The following is a 20,213-nucleotide window of genomic DNA, read 5'->3' as shown; positions in this document are numbered from 1 at the left end:
TAACATCACAAGGGAAGGGAAATTTTTACCTACAATTATGAAACAAAGAAAACAATCTAAGGACGATGCCATTAATGACAACATTTTTATTCATAAGCTTTCATGCCAAGTGAGAATACATTATACACTGAGTAAAATGGGTTCATCTATTGCAGTCAGATTCTTTAGGAAAACACATGAAGGTAAAAATACCCTAGTAATTACATTTCTTCTTGAAAACTACTCATTAAATGTCAATTGGTAGGTCAACATCAATGCTTTATATTCCATTGATTTCTTCTCATTTAAAAGTATAAAGATACTTCTCACTATCCTTATACTATCTTATTGATACAAAATATTTAGAAACATAAAACTTCCCTATTAGAGATCAGTGAGTTGACTTGGCTAAATCATATGCGTCATTTGACTTCCTAACTAATTTGTGATTCGATTTTAATCCCATTTTTTCATATTTATGTTAAATTGAAGTAAATATATTTCATATCTAAAATTATCTAATTTATTATAATATTTTAAAAAAACTTATTTTGCATCTAATTCAATCCAACAAACCGAGTCTACAGTTTTCCAAGTTAACTCTTGATCTTTGGGGATTTGAGCTGTACTGATCATAGCCATCAATTTTATACAGTTTAGTCAGCTTTCAACATTATTTTTTGGAGGAATTGTGTTTTAAACTGACCTTTGGGGATCTTTTCTATTAACAAGAACACCTAATGTTATATAAGGTTCTTATCACTACTCCAATTTATCAGCTAATTATAACTACAGTTAACCTAATTGGTTGTCAAGTTATCAATGAGTGTGATGCCAAGCAAAATAATGTGTTCAAGATGGTGTAAAAAGGATTATCAACTCCATCAGTTATGATGTATGTATAGTTCCCTGCTCATTAGACACGCTGAAAATGACTTAAAGTATGGTTAAGTTGGAAACTATGATTGGTGTTCTAGTTTGGAATCTTGCATTTGAAAATCTTCAAAAAATTCTCTCTATTTTTTGATTTCCTTATCGAACTTGATTGTATCATCTTCCATGAGTTTGTATCTGAAAACTCACCAAATGTTTGGGTTATATTTTTATGATTACCCACTTGTTCACATTAAATGGATTAAATATGTTTACTATAAATCCTAAAATGATTCAAAGTATTTCTAATACAATGTTATGATTTTTTTAGATATTATTATATTCTTAGGAATTTAGACTTCATATTCCCAAAGAAAAGGATTTTTGGATTTGGAGTGTAACTTTTTACATTTTTTCTCATTAAATTCAGGAATTATCATTTTTCTTTAGTGAAAGACATATTTAATATATTTTCCCATATATTAAATTTAATACAAAGTAACTAAGGGTTTTTAGTATTTAATCACTGCGATGCCATGTAATACCATTTTTAGAGTGGTGCCCAATCAACATTTTTACAATGATAAGTGCATAGTCATTGTGAAAAGACCCATTAAGGCATCCCCGATCGTGATGCCATAATGGTCAATCACTATTACTGGAATCTTAATTTTTTATGCATAAAGGTGGCATAGCCAACGAGAAAAAGGGGATTTTATTTGTAATTAATGAATTCACATTGACCAATGAAAGCCAATTTCAATAATCATTTTATTGACTTCTTATTATGTTGAACATTTAACTGTAGTAGTGCCCGCCCATGAGTCACATAAATAATGATGTCACATGTACACGTGGCCCACACGTGTAGATGTGGCACATGTGTCTCATAAACAATTCATATTTGAATGGTTGAAGTCAATAAGCATGTAAAGGTGGAGAGTGTTGATGTCTTTCCACATCATACACTAATTATCTTATGTTTTCTTATATTTTATGCAAAGGGACACTTGGAGCCTTGTAAGCCATTGATCATGAATGACTTGATGAAATCAGAGCCAATTATTGAATGGAACTTTGAATAGACTAAGGAATAACCCTACATGCAATGTGACAATGATAGTGAGGATTAGGATGGAGAAATATCCACATTAACTAGTGTGTCGGATTTATCCAAATTCAGGGATTGATGTGACAATCCAAAAGACTGATTGAGATGAAACTTTAAGGGAAATTCAACATTCTATACATTGACATGTTTGGATCTTTAAGTTGGTTCCCCATTCAAGAGACTGGTTCAAGGAGAGTGAGTTTTTGAAGATTCAACAAGTTTCCCTTGGTGTCTTTGCTACATGGAGAATAAAGCAGGAGAGGTTTGCTTGCATCAAAAAATTTTCGTGGTCCTGCCAGAACATTAGGACCTACTGTAGAACATTCGAGAGACTGGTTCATAAATATTGATTTATTTACAGACTTCCATTCAGTAAAATATATCCCTTTTCTTCTTCTCACTCCATGTCTCCATGATCAATATGTTTCATCCCATCATCTCCATCATGGTTTGTCTTCTAATCCTATTTGAAATTATAAGTCATAATTTAAAATATTTATTCTTCTTCTTTCCCCTTATTCATCCTCTCACTCCATCGTCATTATTTAAATTATATATTTATATAACTCTCTCAGCCTCATTAAATATATTCACTCCTTCCTATTTTCTACTCATGACTAATTGAATTATTCTTATTAAAAGTTATTCTCACCCTCCATCTCATTTTTTGTATTGCATTACTGTCTCATATTTACTTGTATGTCCTATCTCCCTTCTTCAATCACTATTTAAAAAATGTTAAATCCCTAATCTCAGTTCCCTATGGAGATGACCCATACTGATAAATAATTAGATAAAACTATTTACATCACAATCAGTTTTATATCTATTTATTGGTTCAATTAAAAAGCGCCAATCACATAACTACAACCTAATTTTTAGATTTTTCGGTTAATGTCATGATAACCCGCATTTTTAGTAGCTTAATCTGACCATATTTACATATTTATTTGCATTAACTTCATTATATATGCATGTTATAGACATTAAAATGATTTATCTATTTTTAAAATCATATTTTTAATTTTGTGGATTTTACATATTTTTAGGGATTCTTCAGACAGAATGAAATTAATTTTTTGAATCAAAAGATGATTTTTTCTGAGTTGCTCAACATTAAATTTGGAAATATGATTGTTTTAGTCCAAATAAAAAATTATTAATAATTTTGGGGATTTATTTAATTTAGAATGAATTTTAGAATATTTTTAAACTCTTTTACTTCTGGGATGCCACGTGTCACCACTCAATTTGTAGATCAATGACCAACTAGGGAGTAAGGTTAATGATTGGCCGATGCCAATCATTAATATAAATCATCAAGGTAGGATGACGTGGCCCAATAATAAAAGACACCCTTTTTACAATAAATGCAATGCAGAAGCCATAGCTCGACTTTTAAAGTTTTGATTTTTTAATCCTTTGACAAGCAAAGATTGCAGTTGTGCCCTCATGTCACGAGACGCATGGGCCACTTGTACATGTGGAGTGTGTCTGTCATCCTTTCATTGGATTTAAAAGGGGAGCATCAGATGCGACATGTTTATTAACAAATATATTTTATATCAAAGTTTTAACCATTCATTTTGTCTTTTTTAGAGGTGACACGTGGTGCGATGAGAGTTGCTGATCACAGATGATGATGAAGTATTTAAGCCCATCATTGCATTAAGTGATAGGACAAGACAAAACCCTAACAAAACTACATGACAACACTGATGAGGATGACGAGATAGAAATATTTTGACTAAACCAATGTCTAGTATCATCCAACTTCCAACCTTGATATTTGACAACCCATAACTCTGATTGAGCTGAAATTGTAAGGGTATTCTCTTTAGTGAAATTTTGAAAGAAATTTAACCTTTGAAAGCCCATTAAGGTTGTTCTTGGTGTCTTTACTGCTTGAAGAGTGTCAAAAGAGAAGTGGGGAGAGGCTGATCTGCATTAGGAAGACGCCTTGATCCCACCAGAACTCAAGGATCTAAAGTTAGCCTTTTGACTTAGATTGGTTCATCTTCAACTCATTGGGTTGATCATCTAGCACTTCCATCCATCATGAACATTCATCATCATCCCAACCTATCCCCACCTACTGTCCACATCACATACCACTATCAATGTTACAATCTCATCACATACCCCTCTCCTTTTGTTTAAGAAAACATACATCACTCTCTCTCCCATTTTAATCCTCCATCACCATGTGCTATATCATCATCTTCACCTCATCTCATCTTCCCATCCTTCTAAACTCTATTAAACCCAAAATTAGTAAAACCCTTTATTATCAAACCCTAAAATAGCTACTTCTTATCATTAACTCTTATCTCGTCTCACGCCACTGTTTACGTCTATCTTCACCCTAAGCTCTAGTCCTACTCGATTGATAATGATTCATTATTACTATGCTACTCATCATGTCTTCACAAACCTTACTCATCACTAACTAATCAAATTATTTTATGTGTAAAGGTTTATAAATATTATTTTTTAAACATAATTTCACGACAATGCAATTTGAACATAAATTTGAGTCTATCATGTTGTTGCCATAGAAGGATAGAAATTTGGGATTTATTTATTTTTTACTTAATGATTTTAACTTTATTTAAGTACTTTTGTCTTAGGTTTAATAATGATCCCGCTCATAAGGAATCATTATTTCATGTAAAATGGTCTTTTGGATGTTAGAAGATAGACTAAAATAAGGGAAGCCATTGAACAAAATTCACTCATGCCAGAATTGTTAAGGGCTCCTTCCCTTCTTATCCATTCTCAACTTAGTTCATTTCCATACCCAGAGTCATTGGGGCAGTGTAATGATGATGATGAAATGTGAACATAGCTCATCATGGTGGAGGAGGAGATCGCGGAGACACATCAATATGTTCTGCTACATGTTGCTAACTTCAAAACTATTATTACTAAGAAGTGGGGTGAATGGAATGTCAGTGTTGGGCATAATATTAGATTAGTTAATTGACTTTAGTTGTTAGATTTTCTTGTGAGCATTTGATTTTTGACATTTGCTTTGGAGCTTATTTTTTTGTTTTTTAGCTAACAAAATGGCTATTATATAAATAGCATGTGTGATCTTTTCACATATCTCTCTAGGTATTCTACTATTGAGAGGACTCAAATATTAAGGGAACAAGTTGAATATGCACGCTGATTCAATGACAAAGCTTATTATAATATAGACAAAGCTCATTATAATGGCTATTATTTCTCTTTCTCTAGGTCTCTCTCACACCATTTGTGATATTATAATATAGGCAATGCTCTCTTATTTCATCCTATCTATGATTATCCTTCACAAGGGGTGACTACTTAATTTAGGTTCTTCAATGACTATACTTGTATAATTTACTCCTAATTGTAGAAAAATAAGTAGAATATAAAAGAAGGGTGCAAATAAAAAAAAATATATTGTTTTTATAACAATGATGAATCACATAGGGATCACCATCTAAGGAGCAGATAATAATTGAGTAGATCAACAAATCATTAAATAAAAATATTACATGCTTCCAATAAAATAAGAAACTCCATAATAGTATTTTTTAAAAATGTTTTTTGGTCCTTCTATTTTAGTCAATGTTGAGGACTCTCTTTTCTTATCTCTTTCCTTTTTTTCCAAAGGGGTGATAACAATTTCAGCTTATCCTGTAAACACATAATCGAGGATCAAATAAATATTTATTATAAGATTCAGCCCATTGTAATGAGAGAAAAAAATATAATAAGAAGATATGGATAAAAACAAAGAGGGGATAAGAGGGGAAAGATATCGTCAAAGAATGATATCACGAAGAGAAAGAAGAGGAAACTTGGGAGTAAGCCTATCATAAGTAGAATAGACCAAAAGAAAAGAGAGAATTAGTTGAGAGTTATGGAACTAATGATGTGTATTAATATAGCAAAAGAATATGCCATATAATAGTGTAATACGGTTTATATATATTTTGATGGAATGCCTCAAAAAGGCTGACAAAATCAAACTTCTATTCTACTCAAATCAAAGTTAATGTAATCAATGATGTTCATAAAGTAGCTTTTGACCAAATTAAGTTGAGATCATAACAGATTTGACCTTATTCAAAGAGCAAAGGGATGGGAGGGCTGATCACCACCACATAGCATCGGGTGTGTGTTTTCCCTAGCTCTTCTCCTCTATGTTGGCACAAATATTTGTCTATTTGGACACTCTCAGGTGCCATCCTAGATGTTGGAGCCAACGGAGAAGTCTCAAGCTCCTCCTATTGTTCTCTCCGCAACTAGAAGGGCCTCCCGTCTCTAATATGCATATCAATTGAAAGATCGTGAACTTGGGGGTTGTAAGCCCCTTTTAAGGATTATGGAGGTCCTCTCATCATTGTAGTGATGGAAATATATGTGGCCAACAAGCCAATCACACGTTCCACATCTCGCTCCATGGTCACTAATACAACATATTCATTATAGTGCACGTGTGATGCTTATAATGAAGTCCATGAATCCATGTTCAGAATTAGTGAATTATGATGAAATCATAATACTGAGATCACTAGTCTTTAAGCATATGATGAGCATGGCCAGTCCTGTAGCTATTAGAGTGAAGGCACTAAGAATAGATAGTGGGTGCCCTTTAGTGAAAAAAGTTCACTGAATTGATTCGTACGAATCTCAGGGTATTTAACCAAATTGTCAATTAGTTCGATTCACATCAAGGTTGTGTAAATGGTCCTTAGACTTGAGACACCAAAGATGCCTATGGATAGATAGTTGTGCTTTGACTATGACCTACGCGTGCCTAATCATGGGATTCTAAATTGTCTTAGTTTGGGTGCATCAAGAAGTTCACGAATACGATGGGGTGGTCAAGATGGGATCGTCCACCCTCAGTATAATAGGTGAGAGCTCAATGAAGACGAAGCAATGAAGTCCTTGGCCAAGGTAGTGAAGTATTGGGAGAAGAGTTCCGCGATGATTTCTGAAAGCATTAGTACTAACTCAGATGACCGATTAGGGTTTGATAGTTGACCATACGCGAATTCATCCAAGGAGCGTCAAGTGGATGGGGGATTATACATACACAATAATCGATGACGAAGAGGTTCCATAAATGAGTCAATACACACTCCTTTGTATCTTCTACGACACGAGGTGTAGCTTGGCACCCCACATATTTGAGATTCGATCTATCAATTGGGTTAAATCGATTTGACATTAATTAATTTATATGATGATATAGTTAATTAATTTGAAAGGCCAATAAAGGTTATTGGACCACTAAGGTTGTTAACTAGACTAATACATGGGCCTAGAGGGTCACACGCAAATGGTCTTTTGGACGTCAGAAGATATACTTAAGTTTTTGGGGTTTCTATAAAAAAATACCCACATAGTATAAATAGGGGAAGGCCTTGAACCAAATTCACCTAGGCTAGAATTGTTCAGGGGCCTTTCCCCTTATTATCCCTTATCTCCACACCCCCTCTCCAACCTCGATGCAATCGGGACAATGTAACGTTGACAACAGAGATTAAACGGGGCTCGTCAACAAGAAGGAGGAGATTGGACATGTCGAGGATCACGTAGATACATTTAGAGGCTGCAAACTTGAGCAGCTCGATTCATCTCACTCTAGACCCAAGAAATCACAGATGTGATCTGTGCAAAGGCACTTCGTTTCATGGTTTTATCGATGTTGTTCGATATCGCAAAAGTCTTCCATTGTGTGCCGTTTTGATTTTTTAATCCATGTCAAGGCCTTTAGAACACAAACTGTAGGTCACTTGGTCAGCCCATGGTGGTCCTATGAGGGCCATTGGATGGCCGATGGTCCCAACCTTTTCATCAGAATCGGCCATCTTGCTAGCAGTGTTGATGTCCAGGGGCGGAGATGGATGAATGTGCCCGTAGCTGTCCAATCTCCTTCTTAGGGTCTCCAACGGCTGTGAATTACATCGCAATTGTGGACCCCTTTTACTCACATTAGCCACCCCGCCATCAGCCTTTTCTCCTTTATGATTGGTTTATCAAAGGGATCCCTTGTCCTTGTCATACATCTTGGCCAGTCAGAAGCTTGGAAAAGAACAAAAACAAATATTTAAAAGTAATAATTCTAACCATCTGATCTTCCTTAAGAAGATTGGATGGTCGAGATCATATCCAAATACTTAAAGAAGCCCTTATGACATGGCCTGGTGTGAAACCCATTCATAATGTCTTTCTATTTTTCTTCAGATCACAGCTCGTTGGGGTGTGATCAATCACATCACATGCCGGCCTCGCCAGGTTAAAAGCTGAAATAAAAAAAGTATATGTTCCCATATCGGGAAGTTTTATAAAATACACAACCATGTAAATCTGATAAATGAAAGTTATTTGAAATGAAATGCTATATTCCCCCTTTCGTCTGCACTAGCTACCTCAAACTGGGCCCTCGTGGGCTCCTTGGGGGGATCCTTGATCAGATTGATGGGGCTTGTTGTCAAGCGCCGCTGCGTGGCGGCTTGGGATAGGCTTGAGCCCCCCTGCCTTCGCCCACCCATGGCTGGCTTGGGCACTATTATGCCCTGGCTCAGCCCTAGTTGATCATTTAAAAGAACTTTTTTCTTATATATATACATATGTATTACTCTATCTCTCCTTTTTATTTTGTTTCTTCAACTTTGGCTTCTTGATAACTCAGATTTTGGAGTGTATTAGTGAGAAATTAATCACTTATTATAGTCTTTTAGGTAATCAAAATTAAAAAAAATATTTATAACCCTTACTATCCTAGGGAGAGTAAGAGTCGATCATTACAGACCAAAGTAATAGTTAGTGAATTTCAATTTAAAATAATTTTTTGGTAGATTTGTATAAGTTTGTTTTATACTTATAACTTGTTACATATGAAGCAAAGTAACTAGATTTAATAAAATTATAATTAAGAAATATTATCTCTATGAAAATTAATCCTAGAAGGAAATATTAGACAAAGGATGATTTTTGGGAATTTTAAAGATTTTTACGAGTCCAATAATCCTAAAATGAGACCTAAACCTGAAAATGTCAAAAACTCTGAGAGAGAAGTGAGATTGATTCCACTTGGCTCTATGAGTCAAGTGGAGTTTGTCTAAAATAAAACTAATAAATACTCAATAGCCAACTTTATCAATTAAGTGCTAAATGATGTTTAAATGTTAAATTTAAATATTTATTGTCATTAAAAATTTCACTCAAGTATGCCATTTAGCACCTACTATTTGATTCACCACTTCCTCCCTGCAAAATAATAGATTGAGATATAAGAGGGGGCATTAATCTCATTAAAATTAACAATGTTTCAAACACAGTTTACTAAGAAATATTTAAACTTTTAAAATATGCAAAAAACTTACATTAAAATGCCCTCTTTTACTAAATGCTCCATTTAATGCAGAAGATGAAAATTGTTGTCAAGATGAAAGTAATACACATAAAATAATTCCAAAATCACCTTAAAATATGCATAATTGCATGCCTTAATTAGGGATCATGGCCACCAGCTCTTTCCATATCCATATGGAAGTTTATCATGTGTACTCTAGCAATACAGCGGTATATTCATGCTTAGTCATGCCATTGGGGTGTTTAATGCTTCTTGGTCATAATTTTTAGGTTAAAAAATTGAAAGGATAATATAAGGGAGATTAGGGGCCATTACTGCGGGACTACCAATTTAAGTTGGGGGGTCTTATAATACTCCTAATATTTGGGTAATATGGATACCTTGACATGTTTATCCACATTAAAATCATTAGATATATGTGTAAGCATAAAATGATTAAATTTATTTTATGATTTTTTAAAGCTACTTTGGTATTGAATCAACTCCATCTTTTAAATTTCATTTAATTTAAGTTCTAGAAGCATTGTATAGAAGTAAGGCTCTTTTAGCAGATCGAATGCACCTCTTGATGGTATGATCCATGTTTTAGACTCACTAGTTTTCTCCTGCATGACTATGATATCAGATAAGGTGAAGAACAGACATCAAAATCAAAATGTTAAAATAATCTTTCTGTAGGTTTATAGCTTATTGAACTACCCTGCATACTCCTTCAACTAGTTGACCTGATCTTCTTACATATATCCATTAATTGTAGTAATTTTACTTGTGGTAGAACCAATTTTGTTTTAGATACCTAAAGAATCTATGCAACTCATATAGGTAACCTCTTCATCTCTTGTCCCAGCTTTCCTTGAACTATTTCACCTATTTTTGTCTATTTTATGTCAGCCCTAAGTACCTAAGATATTACTAATTCCCATATATTTGATACTAGTGTGGCCCGCTCCCAATGCTCGCATGGAGTAGAGAGAGAAGATAGAAGAAGCAGGGCTGTCCTCATCCTAAGATGAACCGAGCTGAAATCATACTCAAACCAGTCAAATTACCAGATTTGATGATGTTGGAAATACCAATTGTGTGGTTCATTTGATCCAAGGGAAGAACTTACTGATATATTGAGAGCAAGACTTCCTGATGGTAAGCAAGGGTGATGTCAAAAAGGTAGAAATAGTCCCCCTTTCCATGCTATCTTATTCTTCCACTTATTCGCAGCATCGTCTGTAGAGGTGAGGATACATCATTGATTTAATTCAGATCCGGTGGTTTGGCTCGGCAGAAATCAGGGCAATAGAGAAGGAAAAAATTTAGGATCCCGCAATCAGAATCTGAACTTTACGATAAAAATTTATTTTCATGTCAAAATGTTGGGATCTCGATCGGACTTACACTCTTAAATCAGAATTCTACTGTCTATCAGATTGACCTTGAACTTTGTGGTCAAAATGTATGATATGAACTTTTCATTCACAATTTACTGATTTCCAGAAAATCAAAATTTTCTCAATCAAACTTCTCCATCAATCAGAATCATTGCAATTAAAGTATACTACTCTCGGTCATTTCTCGATAAAAAAGTAGAGCTCTCGATTGAGTATGAAATTTTTGACTCCTCGGAGAATACAAATTTCTAAACATTTCGGTTTATGAGGCAGACATTTGAATTTTAGTTTATGAGCCAAACATTCCAGTGTATGAAACAAATAAAACAACTAAAAATTGGAGGATGGAACAAATAAGACAACTAAAAATTAGAGCTTTTGATCGAATATGAAATTTTGAATTTCCCCAGAATATGAATTTTTAAACCAAAATATTTGCCTCTCGATCGAGAGACTGAGATCTAATCTTTAGAGCAAATAACTTCTGTTCAAAATCATATTTTGATTTTGACGAAAAGATTCTGATAGATGGTGAACTTTGATGTCCATCAATCAGAAAGTTTGTAGATGTGTTCATCTTTCATTATCACAGAGATTTTAATTTTAGAGAAAAATTCAGAAAAAATGTAAGGGGCTTCTTGATCAAAAGTTAGGGATTCTCGATCAAAATTTAGGGTTTTTTGATCAAAGTTTGGGATCTCAGATTGAGATTAGAAGATAGTACCTTTTGCTCGAAGCAATCGCTCAAGGAAAATCAGATACGCTTTATCTATTATCGCTTGAGGAAAACTGAAGCAGTCACCTAGCCTGCAGACCCCCACTCTCTTTTTTCTCATATCAACCAAAAGGTGCATCAACCATGTAAATGATCTCAGAATAACATCTTGACAGACAGGGATTCAATAACCCACGAAATTAACACATTTTATGCAATTAAACTATTAGAACGAATAAAAAGTTCAACAATTGATTGATATCCACCAATGTCAGTCTTTGACTGATCTATTCAAAAATGACTTTTTGAAAATTTCAAACTGCTGACCAAATAAATAGATTCAGCTAATGCAAACTCCAGATCTGAGCGAACGATTTCTCTAGTCAAATCTGGGATCGTAGAGTCTATCGGTGAACTCAGAATATCACCACTTGCGACACATCAATTCCACCTGCCAAGAGAGACAAATTCATAATCATTACCAGACATAGATTCCCGAGTAGGATACAGTTCATATTGTATCAAAAATATGACAAAAAGGGTGATAAGCACTACCTGTTCGAAGAGAAAGAACGCTAAGAGCAACAGCGCAAGTAAATTGCGTCGATTACAAAAATTGCAGAGAAACCCTTGTAAACAACAGCCCAAGATAGTTAAATGAATGACTGTCGACCTACCCATCAAAGAGAAGGTCGCCTCCGTCGAGCTTGTAGACAGATGAAGGAGAAGGAAGAAAAGGAAGCCTATTTCATTTGGATAACATGCCGGATGTAGCATAGAAGAATGGTGGCGGAGGAGACCTTACTTGATCCCTATGCGACAGTTTCGCCGATGCAGTATTTACATCGATGATTCTCGCCTCCGCCTACGCAAAAAAAATTCCGTAATGCAGATCCACCATGAGAGTTATTCGACTGCTACATCAAGACGAATAATTTGAAATAAAGTTGGTTGTAAGAATTTATAAGGACAATAACAATCGATTCAACTTTGGTAGAAGGCGAGGATGAAAGGTTGCCTCAATACACATCCCATAGGCATAGGTGCGTTAACATAATTTTAGAATGATAATTTATAGGTGTCCAACTTATAAACATAATTTTAGAATGGGGTTCCGTACAAATAGAGATAAAGAGATAGAGAGAAGCCTGTACGTATATCTAAATGATTCTGTCAATTTGTAGGAGATAAGATAAGTGTTTCGACTGAAGCAGAGGGAGAAAGAGATAGTAATTGAAGATGATCATGGGGACAGAGAGCGTCAGCTAAAAACACATAAACAAACAGAGAGGGAGAGATAGAGAGAGAAGAGAGATGGGGAGATTGTGTGAGGTGGATAGATATAAATAGAGAGGTAGATAGATAGATAGAGATAGAGAGAGATAGGGGGAGGTATAGAGATTTAGAGCAAGATAAATAGATAGAGATAGAGAGTAGAGTGAGATAGGTAGATAGAGATAGAGAGAGATAGAGCTAAATAGATTGATAGATAGATAGAGAGAGATAGAGAGAGATAGAGTGAGATAGAGGGAGACAGATAGAGATGGAGAGATAGAGCGAGATAGATGGAGATAGAGTGAGATAGATGCAGATAGAGCGAGACAGATATAGAAAGAGGGAGATAGATATGATTTGGGTGAGATTAAGTGAAATCTGTACAGTTGAGAGAGATAGAGGGAGATATAGAGAGAGAGCTAGATAGAAATAGAGTTATATAGGTGAGTGTAGCAGAGTGATGGAGAGAGATAGACATTGATCAATCGAGGGGGAGAGAGAGAGAGGGAGAGGGAGGGAGGGAGAGAGAGAGAGAGAGAGAGAGAGAGAGAGAGAGAGAGAGAGAGAGAGAGAGAGAGAGAGGAGGAAATGCAGGGGGCTTCGAGGATGTTGCGGCGGGCGTGGATGACGGTGCATAATGTGAGTTCCAGGTGACCCTGTTGTCGTACATTTCTGTAACCGTTTTATGTAAAAGAGCATTTCTGATGGGAAACCCATAAACGAAAACGATAACCTTCCTTCTCTTTCACCGGTGAAGGAAGGTACAGCCAATCAGAGGCCACGATGAACATGATACATCTGTTTTCTTCAATCAAATTGGTAAATATACGTCCCTATATCTCCCACATTCTCTCTATCACTCTCTCTATCTCCCTCTCCTTCTCCCTTTATCCTTTCCCTCTATCTCCCTCTCTCACTCTTGATTTGCCACTATTGCTCTCTCCCTCTCCCTCTCACTTACTCACTGTCTCCCTCTCTATTTCGCTCTCTCGCGCGCGACGAAGGGAGAGGGAGGGCGAGAGAGGGAGAGAGAGAGCAAGATGGGAGGAGAGAGAGAGATAGATATGAGAGGGATAAAGAGGGAGATAGATATGAGAGAGTTAAAGAAAGGGAGAGGGAGGGGGAGAGAAAGTGAAAGAGCCAGAGAGGGAGACAAAAATGTGGGAGAGAGAAGGAGAGAGAGAGAGCGATAGCATAAGAGAGAGAGTGGGAGACAGGAAGAGGGAAAGGGGGGGTGAGAGTGATAGTGCAAGACAGACATTGAGACAGAGAGAGGGAGAGGGGGACGGAGAATATAGAAAGAGGAGAGGAAAAGAGGGGGAGGCAAAGGGAGAGAGAGATAGAGAGAGTGAGAGACGAATAGAGTGAGCGCATGAGGGGAACAGAGAGAAGGAGATGCGCCGTGGTAGGGAAAGAGGAGATTTTATATAGAGATAGAGGGAGCGGAGGAGGGGGAAAACGTAGCGGAGAAGTTGCTTGCCTTTTTGCCCTGGAAGTGCGTTGTGCTGCATTGCGACAATGGGGAAGCTCAGATGATGAAGATTGTTTCTCATGCTGTCTTAGAGGCACAGGATAAAAAAGATTCCAACCCTATGTTGGCACGTCACAATGAAGAATTCCTAGGCCTGGACCTGTTTCACGGGATGGATTTTCTGCCTTGAAGATGATGTAATAATGATGTAGACGATGATGATGCTGATCTGTTTAGTGGAGCACGGATGACGTAACGGCTTCATGGGAGCTGAAATTAAGAAGGATTTTAATTCTGGAATTTTATGGGGATGAGAAGGGAGAGAGAGAGTTTGAAGTTGTACCTGAGATTGCAGAAGCTCGTCTTATATGGCCTTCTACCTGACATCTCCTAGTGAAAGACCTCTTTGTAAACAATGTTAGTCACAGGCAGACAGTTTGCCGTGCCATCGCAGAAAATGATTCCTGTTGGACCGATCCGCGTCCTTGAGAGAGCGACGTAGAGTTGGCCGTGAGTGAAAAATGGGTTTGGTAGACATAACCCCACTGTGTCTAGAGTCTGACCTTGGGATTTGTTAATCGTCATTGAGAAGGCCAGCCGAACTGGGAACTGTAGGCGCTTGAATTGAAACGGAAGCCTCGATTGAGATGGGTAGAGCGCAATCCGTGGTAAGAGATGGACATCACCGTCGAAATTGCCTTGGCTGATGATTGTGGCTTGTATCATTGATGGGAAAAAGCTGTCCACTCGAAGCCTGGTCTTGTTGCATAGACCTTGTCGTGTATTCAGGTTTCGGAGAAGGATCATGATGCAGCAGATCTTGAGTCGGAGCTCGTGGAGCGGCATTGTCGCATCATCAATTGTATTTAAGAACTCGGTTGGGTAGAGAGATTCGTTGTTGACTTCGCCAGGATGGATTGCATCAAAGCTGAAGTACTCCATTACTTCACCTGGAAAGACATCTAGAACCATGTTGTTGACCCTAACGACATCAATGTTCAGAGGCGTCAAAATTGTCTTTGTTACCAACAGAGTTGCGCTATCTTCAAAGGTTCCATAGACCTGGGCAATCAGATCGAGCAGAGCGGAGACGCGCTGCATCTCAGCTGGAAGATGGACATCATGGCAAACACGTCCTTCTCCTACCGCAAGTAGGAACTCACTCCACGCTTGTTGCTTTGGTGAAACACGAACATTGGTTTTGAGGCAGAAAATTGAGCAATGGCGCCATACATCGCTTCGGTTAAGAGACAAACAGATGATCATTGAGCGTGAGCCTTTCTGTATGACTGGAAGCATTTGTCTAAAGTCGCCTCCCATCACGACAACCTTGCCACCAAAAGGAACATTTTCCAAAGTTGCATCGATGGTATTCATCACATCTCGAATAGATTGATCCAGCGTCTCGTAAACATGGCGGTGCATCATTGGAGCTTCGTCCACAATTATAATACTTGCTGACTGAATTTGTCAGCCAATCACGCAGTCAGGTGAGATTCCACACGTTGAGATGTGAGTGACAAGAATTGGAATGTTGAATTTGGAGTGGAACGTTCGTCCTCCTTCCAGAAGAAGTGCCGTAATACCACTTGTCGCAGTCGGTATGGCGGTGAGGCGAGAGGCCTTGATTTTTGCGAGAATAGCTGAGTAGAGAAATGTCTTTCCAGATCCACCAGGCCCGTCAAAAAAGAAGACCTTGGCCTCCTTAGCACAATGTGTTGATTCGATGGCCTCGAATACTGCATCGTAAAGTTGTCTTTGTTCCACATTCAGCATGTCTCGTAGGTGTTCTGCTGCGATCATTGCATTTTGAATGTTATTTCCATGGCTTGGACTGCATCTTGTATCTATCAGTGGAAGTTCGACTAATTGGGGCAACACTGGGTATGATGCGAGAGAAGTTCCGTTGTGGTAGAGGATTGAATCGAGTGCCCTCAATACTTTTTTTCGTATCTGGTTAGTCACTTGTGAAGCGCAGTTCTCTAAACGGAAGTCATCTGACATTGCGTCAAGGTATTTTTCAAAAAGCACATCTGGTTGGGAGAGTTCATAGTAGAGTAGTATCATTGCGAAGAGCTCGCGAATTTGACGGGGAGAAGCAATGGCTGAGGCCAATGCGAGATCGTTGTCAAACTCAGCGTCGGAGTGGAGTAGGCCAAGGGCTTCAGCATCACTCTGATATGTGTCGTCGACAACATCATCAACGGTGCGCAAATCTTCGTAACACCTCGCTCCTAGAACGTGATGAAGCATCAACTGGAGATAGTATCGCGTAGTGTCACGAGAGCACACAAAGTGCAGCCTACCAATACATTGCAGTCGATGATGTCTTGACCATCGTTGAGTAGAATCATTCCACGTGTAATAAGATAGGAAGTCACTGTACAACGTCCGTTTGGCTACTTCATCTTTTGGATGCTCCCTGTTATAGCGCATCCACTCTATGAGGGGCGTGCGTGCTGACCTGTCCATGACATTACTAACTGGTTCGCCTTCTGCGTAGACCATGGATTGCATATTATCATCGTGTACTTGAAGGGCATACACAGTTGGATGCATTTTCTGCATGCTAAATTCGCAGATACGCCAAAAAGCTTCTGATGCAGACACGTATCGGGCATCGAGATATTGTGGGCTTCATCGTGGGATGTAGTGTTTTGAGCTGCACCTGCAATGGCATCATCCATTGGAGGAACCTTTGAAGATAATTTTGCTTGAATGCGATCGTCGCCTTTATAGACATACTTGTACAGGTACTTTACTGATTGGATGGAAGAACAGATTTTCACGTTGATGTGGCAGTTGAACACTTTGCACAAATACTTATTGTATGGAACAACCTAGTGATTGTCAATGAGATGCGAACCTTTCTGGACGACGCGGCCATTATTGCGGCGCAAGTAGAGAGGGTACCCATCGTTGTTTACTTGTGTTGAGCTGATGAATTCCTTGGGGAATTTTTTGGAGCACTTTTCGTTCTTTATACAGGGGCATCTTGGGTTTGCTAAATGGCAAGGACCATGGATCATATGTGCCGCCACATAATCAAGCAACTCCTCGCTGGGATCTGGTAACTTTGCACAGACGATCTTGTCGATGTCTTCAGGGGTTCTTGGCTTGTACGGTTCATCTAGTATCCACAGCATGTGCGCATGTGGGAGACCACATTTCTGGAACTCGACAACATACACACGACCTTTTACTTTGCCGAATATTTCCTTGTCGATGATCAAATGGAGGAGCTCCTTCAATTTCAATTGAACAACACGACAACATATGTTGAATCAATCTTGCGACTTCTATCCGGGTAGCAGAGCTTCTGTGATGTCAGGCCATTTTGGGTTGCAAGTCATCGTGATGAATAAATCTGACTTTCCCATCTTTCATACGATGGCCATGGCATCCTTGTACAACCCTTGCATGTAGCGCGGGCTGCCAGTGAAAGATGGTGGGAGAATGATCATCCTCCCTGCAGGAACAACAACATCGTCAGTGACAACTTTATCCATGAAGCCTCGATAGAGGCTTGCACGCAATGTCCTCTAGTTGCATCGAATCCAGTGTAGCGAGACTCTTCAACCTTGGCGTAAGCATCCACAATATATTCTTGAAAAAGCAGGCCAGAAAGATGAAGCACTCTTGATGAGTCTCAAACCATGAAGTGGTAGGCATAAAACTGGTTCATCGTTACCTTGCTTCTTTCCTTTAGTTGCATGCTCCACCCTTGAGTACCATATGGAAAGAGGAGCACGAAGTGTAGCGGATCATAATTTTCGTCGAGCTGATTCACGAACTGTAGGCCCCCTCCACGCTTCCGAAGAACAATGTTGCGTCTTCCATCTCCGTCGTTACCATCTCCAAGCGTAAGTATAGCAACTTCAGATGCTGTGGGTTGATCATAACGACGGTCGGGGATAGAAGGCTCACCAATTCGTAGCTCAAATTCTTGGGTGGATGCACTGATAAGCACTTATTCATTGTTATCTTGAAACTGACGAACAAAGGGATTGGCCTCACGCAGATAGTGGTGGATCTTTTCTATGATGCTGCGATGCAGATCAGGGAAGATTGAGATTCATCGTTCGATCTGGTAGTCCGTGTCATATATGTAGATTTGAGCAAAACAGGGAGCTTGACCAACAGGGGGCAGCAGTGCATTTGAGATATGATGATAAACACCTCCTTGTATGCGGTACGTGTAAATGCCGACATGGTTGTTGGCAAGGGAACCGTCAAAATTTGCACTGCTGGATGTGAATCCAAAAGCTGAATTGTAGGCTCAAAGAAAATTACGGTAGTGCTTTGCCTCCTCTGTCGTCCCCTCCAGCAGAGTGAGAAGCGCTGCCGATGGATTGGGGAAAGCCGAAAGCATCACCTCACCATTCTTGCAGCATAATTGGAACAGTGGGTTTCTTTGAGTGGAGCCATGCTTGCGTTCTTGTATCCACATCTTAGATTGGCATGAAGCGCATGTTCTTTGAGCCGTTAATTGGAACAGTTATGTCTCGAAGAGAATGTGGTTGAACGTTTTCCACAGTACGGGAAGCTGCAAGGAAGGTCCTCATGTTGGTTGATCCTGTAGAGCGACGATATGCAATTCGCTCGGCCATACGGTTGTAAACAATGGTGGGTGCAATAAGCAAACAAAAGGGCACATGAATTCCTAAAATTGGTAGTGGACATTAGTAGTAGACAATAGAACATAATCTATCAAGTTCACTATCAGAAGTTTTTCATTATTGAGCAAAACAGAATTTTATCAGGTCAACTACAGATCAAATCAGCGGTCATCTGATTGATGGAGACCATCGATGTCCATCGATCATAATCTATCTCCATCTCTTCATCTCTGATGAGAAGGTGAACAAATTGAAATAAAAATCGCTCACAACATGACATAGGATGAAATAAGAATGCTCGATCAGAATATTAATAGGGATTCTTTAATTGGTTATGATAAACTGGGGGGAAAGAATCGGGAGATTGAAATCTATTTTTTAATATAACTTATCATTGAAGATGTCCGCTTTCTTGATCACAGAACAGATGGTTGATGCTTGAAAGTTGAAATCTGTTGTTCAGAATGCTATTCTTGCGTACTTTTTTTAGTGTGATTACAGATCGAGGGCAATCCTCGTCGACGAATCCCCTTCCCGCTCCCGAAAAGAAGGCCCGGGAGGCCGGGGAAGGAGGGGGGGCGGCGATTGGGGGGTAGACCATGTTTGTACAGATTGAAGAGAGGGGGCAATAAACGCTCTCTCAGTATCTCTCTTCTCTCTCAAGTTCTCAATAAGAATTTTCTCCATTTTGGATGAAGAGGATAACCTTAGGAAAACAATTTTAGATCAGAGCTGCAGTCATTTTCTGATTGATGGAGAACTTTGATGTCCATTGATCAGTGGCTTATTGGGACAACGTGGATTGGGGAGAAGAGGAGCATTGGTGATGCCGGACGTCGTCAAGGCATCGTCCGGTCGACACCGAGGGTAGCGGCTTGGTATGGAATCAGGATGCCCGTCGTCGTTCGAGAATGCTGACAGACAGGTATAAATGATGACGATGATGCGTGGAAGTCCTATTGTCGTACGTGCGTGCGCCGAAGTGCGGTGTTGCCGTTCCAGAGATTGACAAAGTCGTGTCTAGTGAGGTCAAACAGACCTCCTGAACCTCGCATGAGGTGGTCGAGGGCGAGTATGTCGCCGAACGGGGAAACCCCGCTAAAGTGCTCACACGCGTCGGATGAACCTGACTCGTAACGGGCAGGTAAGACTCTTGTATAGATAATCGTCATTTTCTCAACCTGTCATGTCTCACTCTCATCTATCTAACCCGAGCGTGGAGGAGGCAATACGAAAGTATACTGAAGAAAGTAAGAGACGTAAGGGCAGTTGAGTAGGGGTACCTTCGTCGCGCTGGCGACAGATATTTCGTATCAGGAGCTCCGGAGAAACAGCAAGGGGCGCAGTGTCGGTTGGAGATGTGGAGTGTGGCGAGGGGTCGGAGGGGGTAACCGGAATGATGGAGCGGGGCCGGGTGCAGGGCGA

The 20,213-nt window shown here is 38.9% G+C and overlaps 1 protein-coding gene across 1 annotated transcript; it reads right to left on the bottom strand.

Annotated features, from left to right (window-relative positions):
* Positions 1 to 11,839: 11,839 nt before the first annotated feature.
* LOC144700161 (uncharacterized) lies at positions 11,840 to 19,960 on the bottom strand. The gene is made up of 11 exons (XM_078571623.1): positions 19,828 to 19,960; positions 17,559 to 17,638; positions 17,036 to 17,414; positions 16,838 to 16,930; positions 16,634 to 16,738; positions 15,748 to 16,403; positions 14,572 to 15,630; positions 12,224 to 12,288; positions 12,101 to 12,166; positions 11,979 to 11,998; positions 11,840 to 11,874 (listed from the first exon to the last, which is right to left on the bottom strand). The coding sequence occupies exons 1-11, from the start codon at positions 19,958 to 19,960 to the stop codon at positions 11,840 to 11,842; spliced, it is 2,691 nt and encodes an 896-aa protein (XP_078427749.1).
* Between the last annotated feature and the right edge of the window lie 253 nt (positions 19,961 to 20,213).

This window comes from Wolffia australiana, chromosome 1, assembly GCF_029677425.1.
Source record: "Wolffia australiana isolate 7733 chromosome 1, ASM2967742v1".
NCBI classification, from domain to species: domain Eukaryota; kingdom Viridiplantae; phylum Streptophyta; class Magnoliopsida; order Alismatales; family Araceae; genus Wolffia; species Wolffia australiana.
This window is presented reverse-complemented; position numbering and strand designations above follow the sequence as displayed.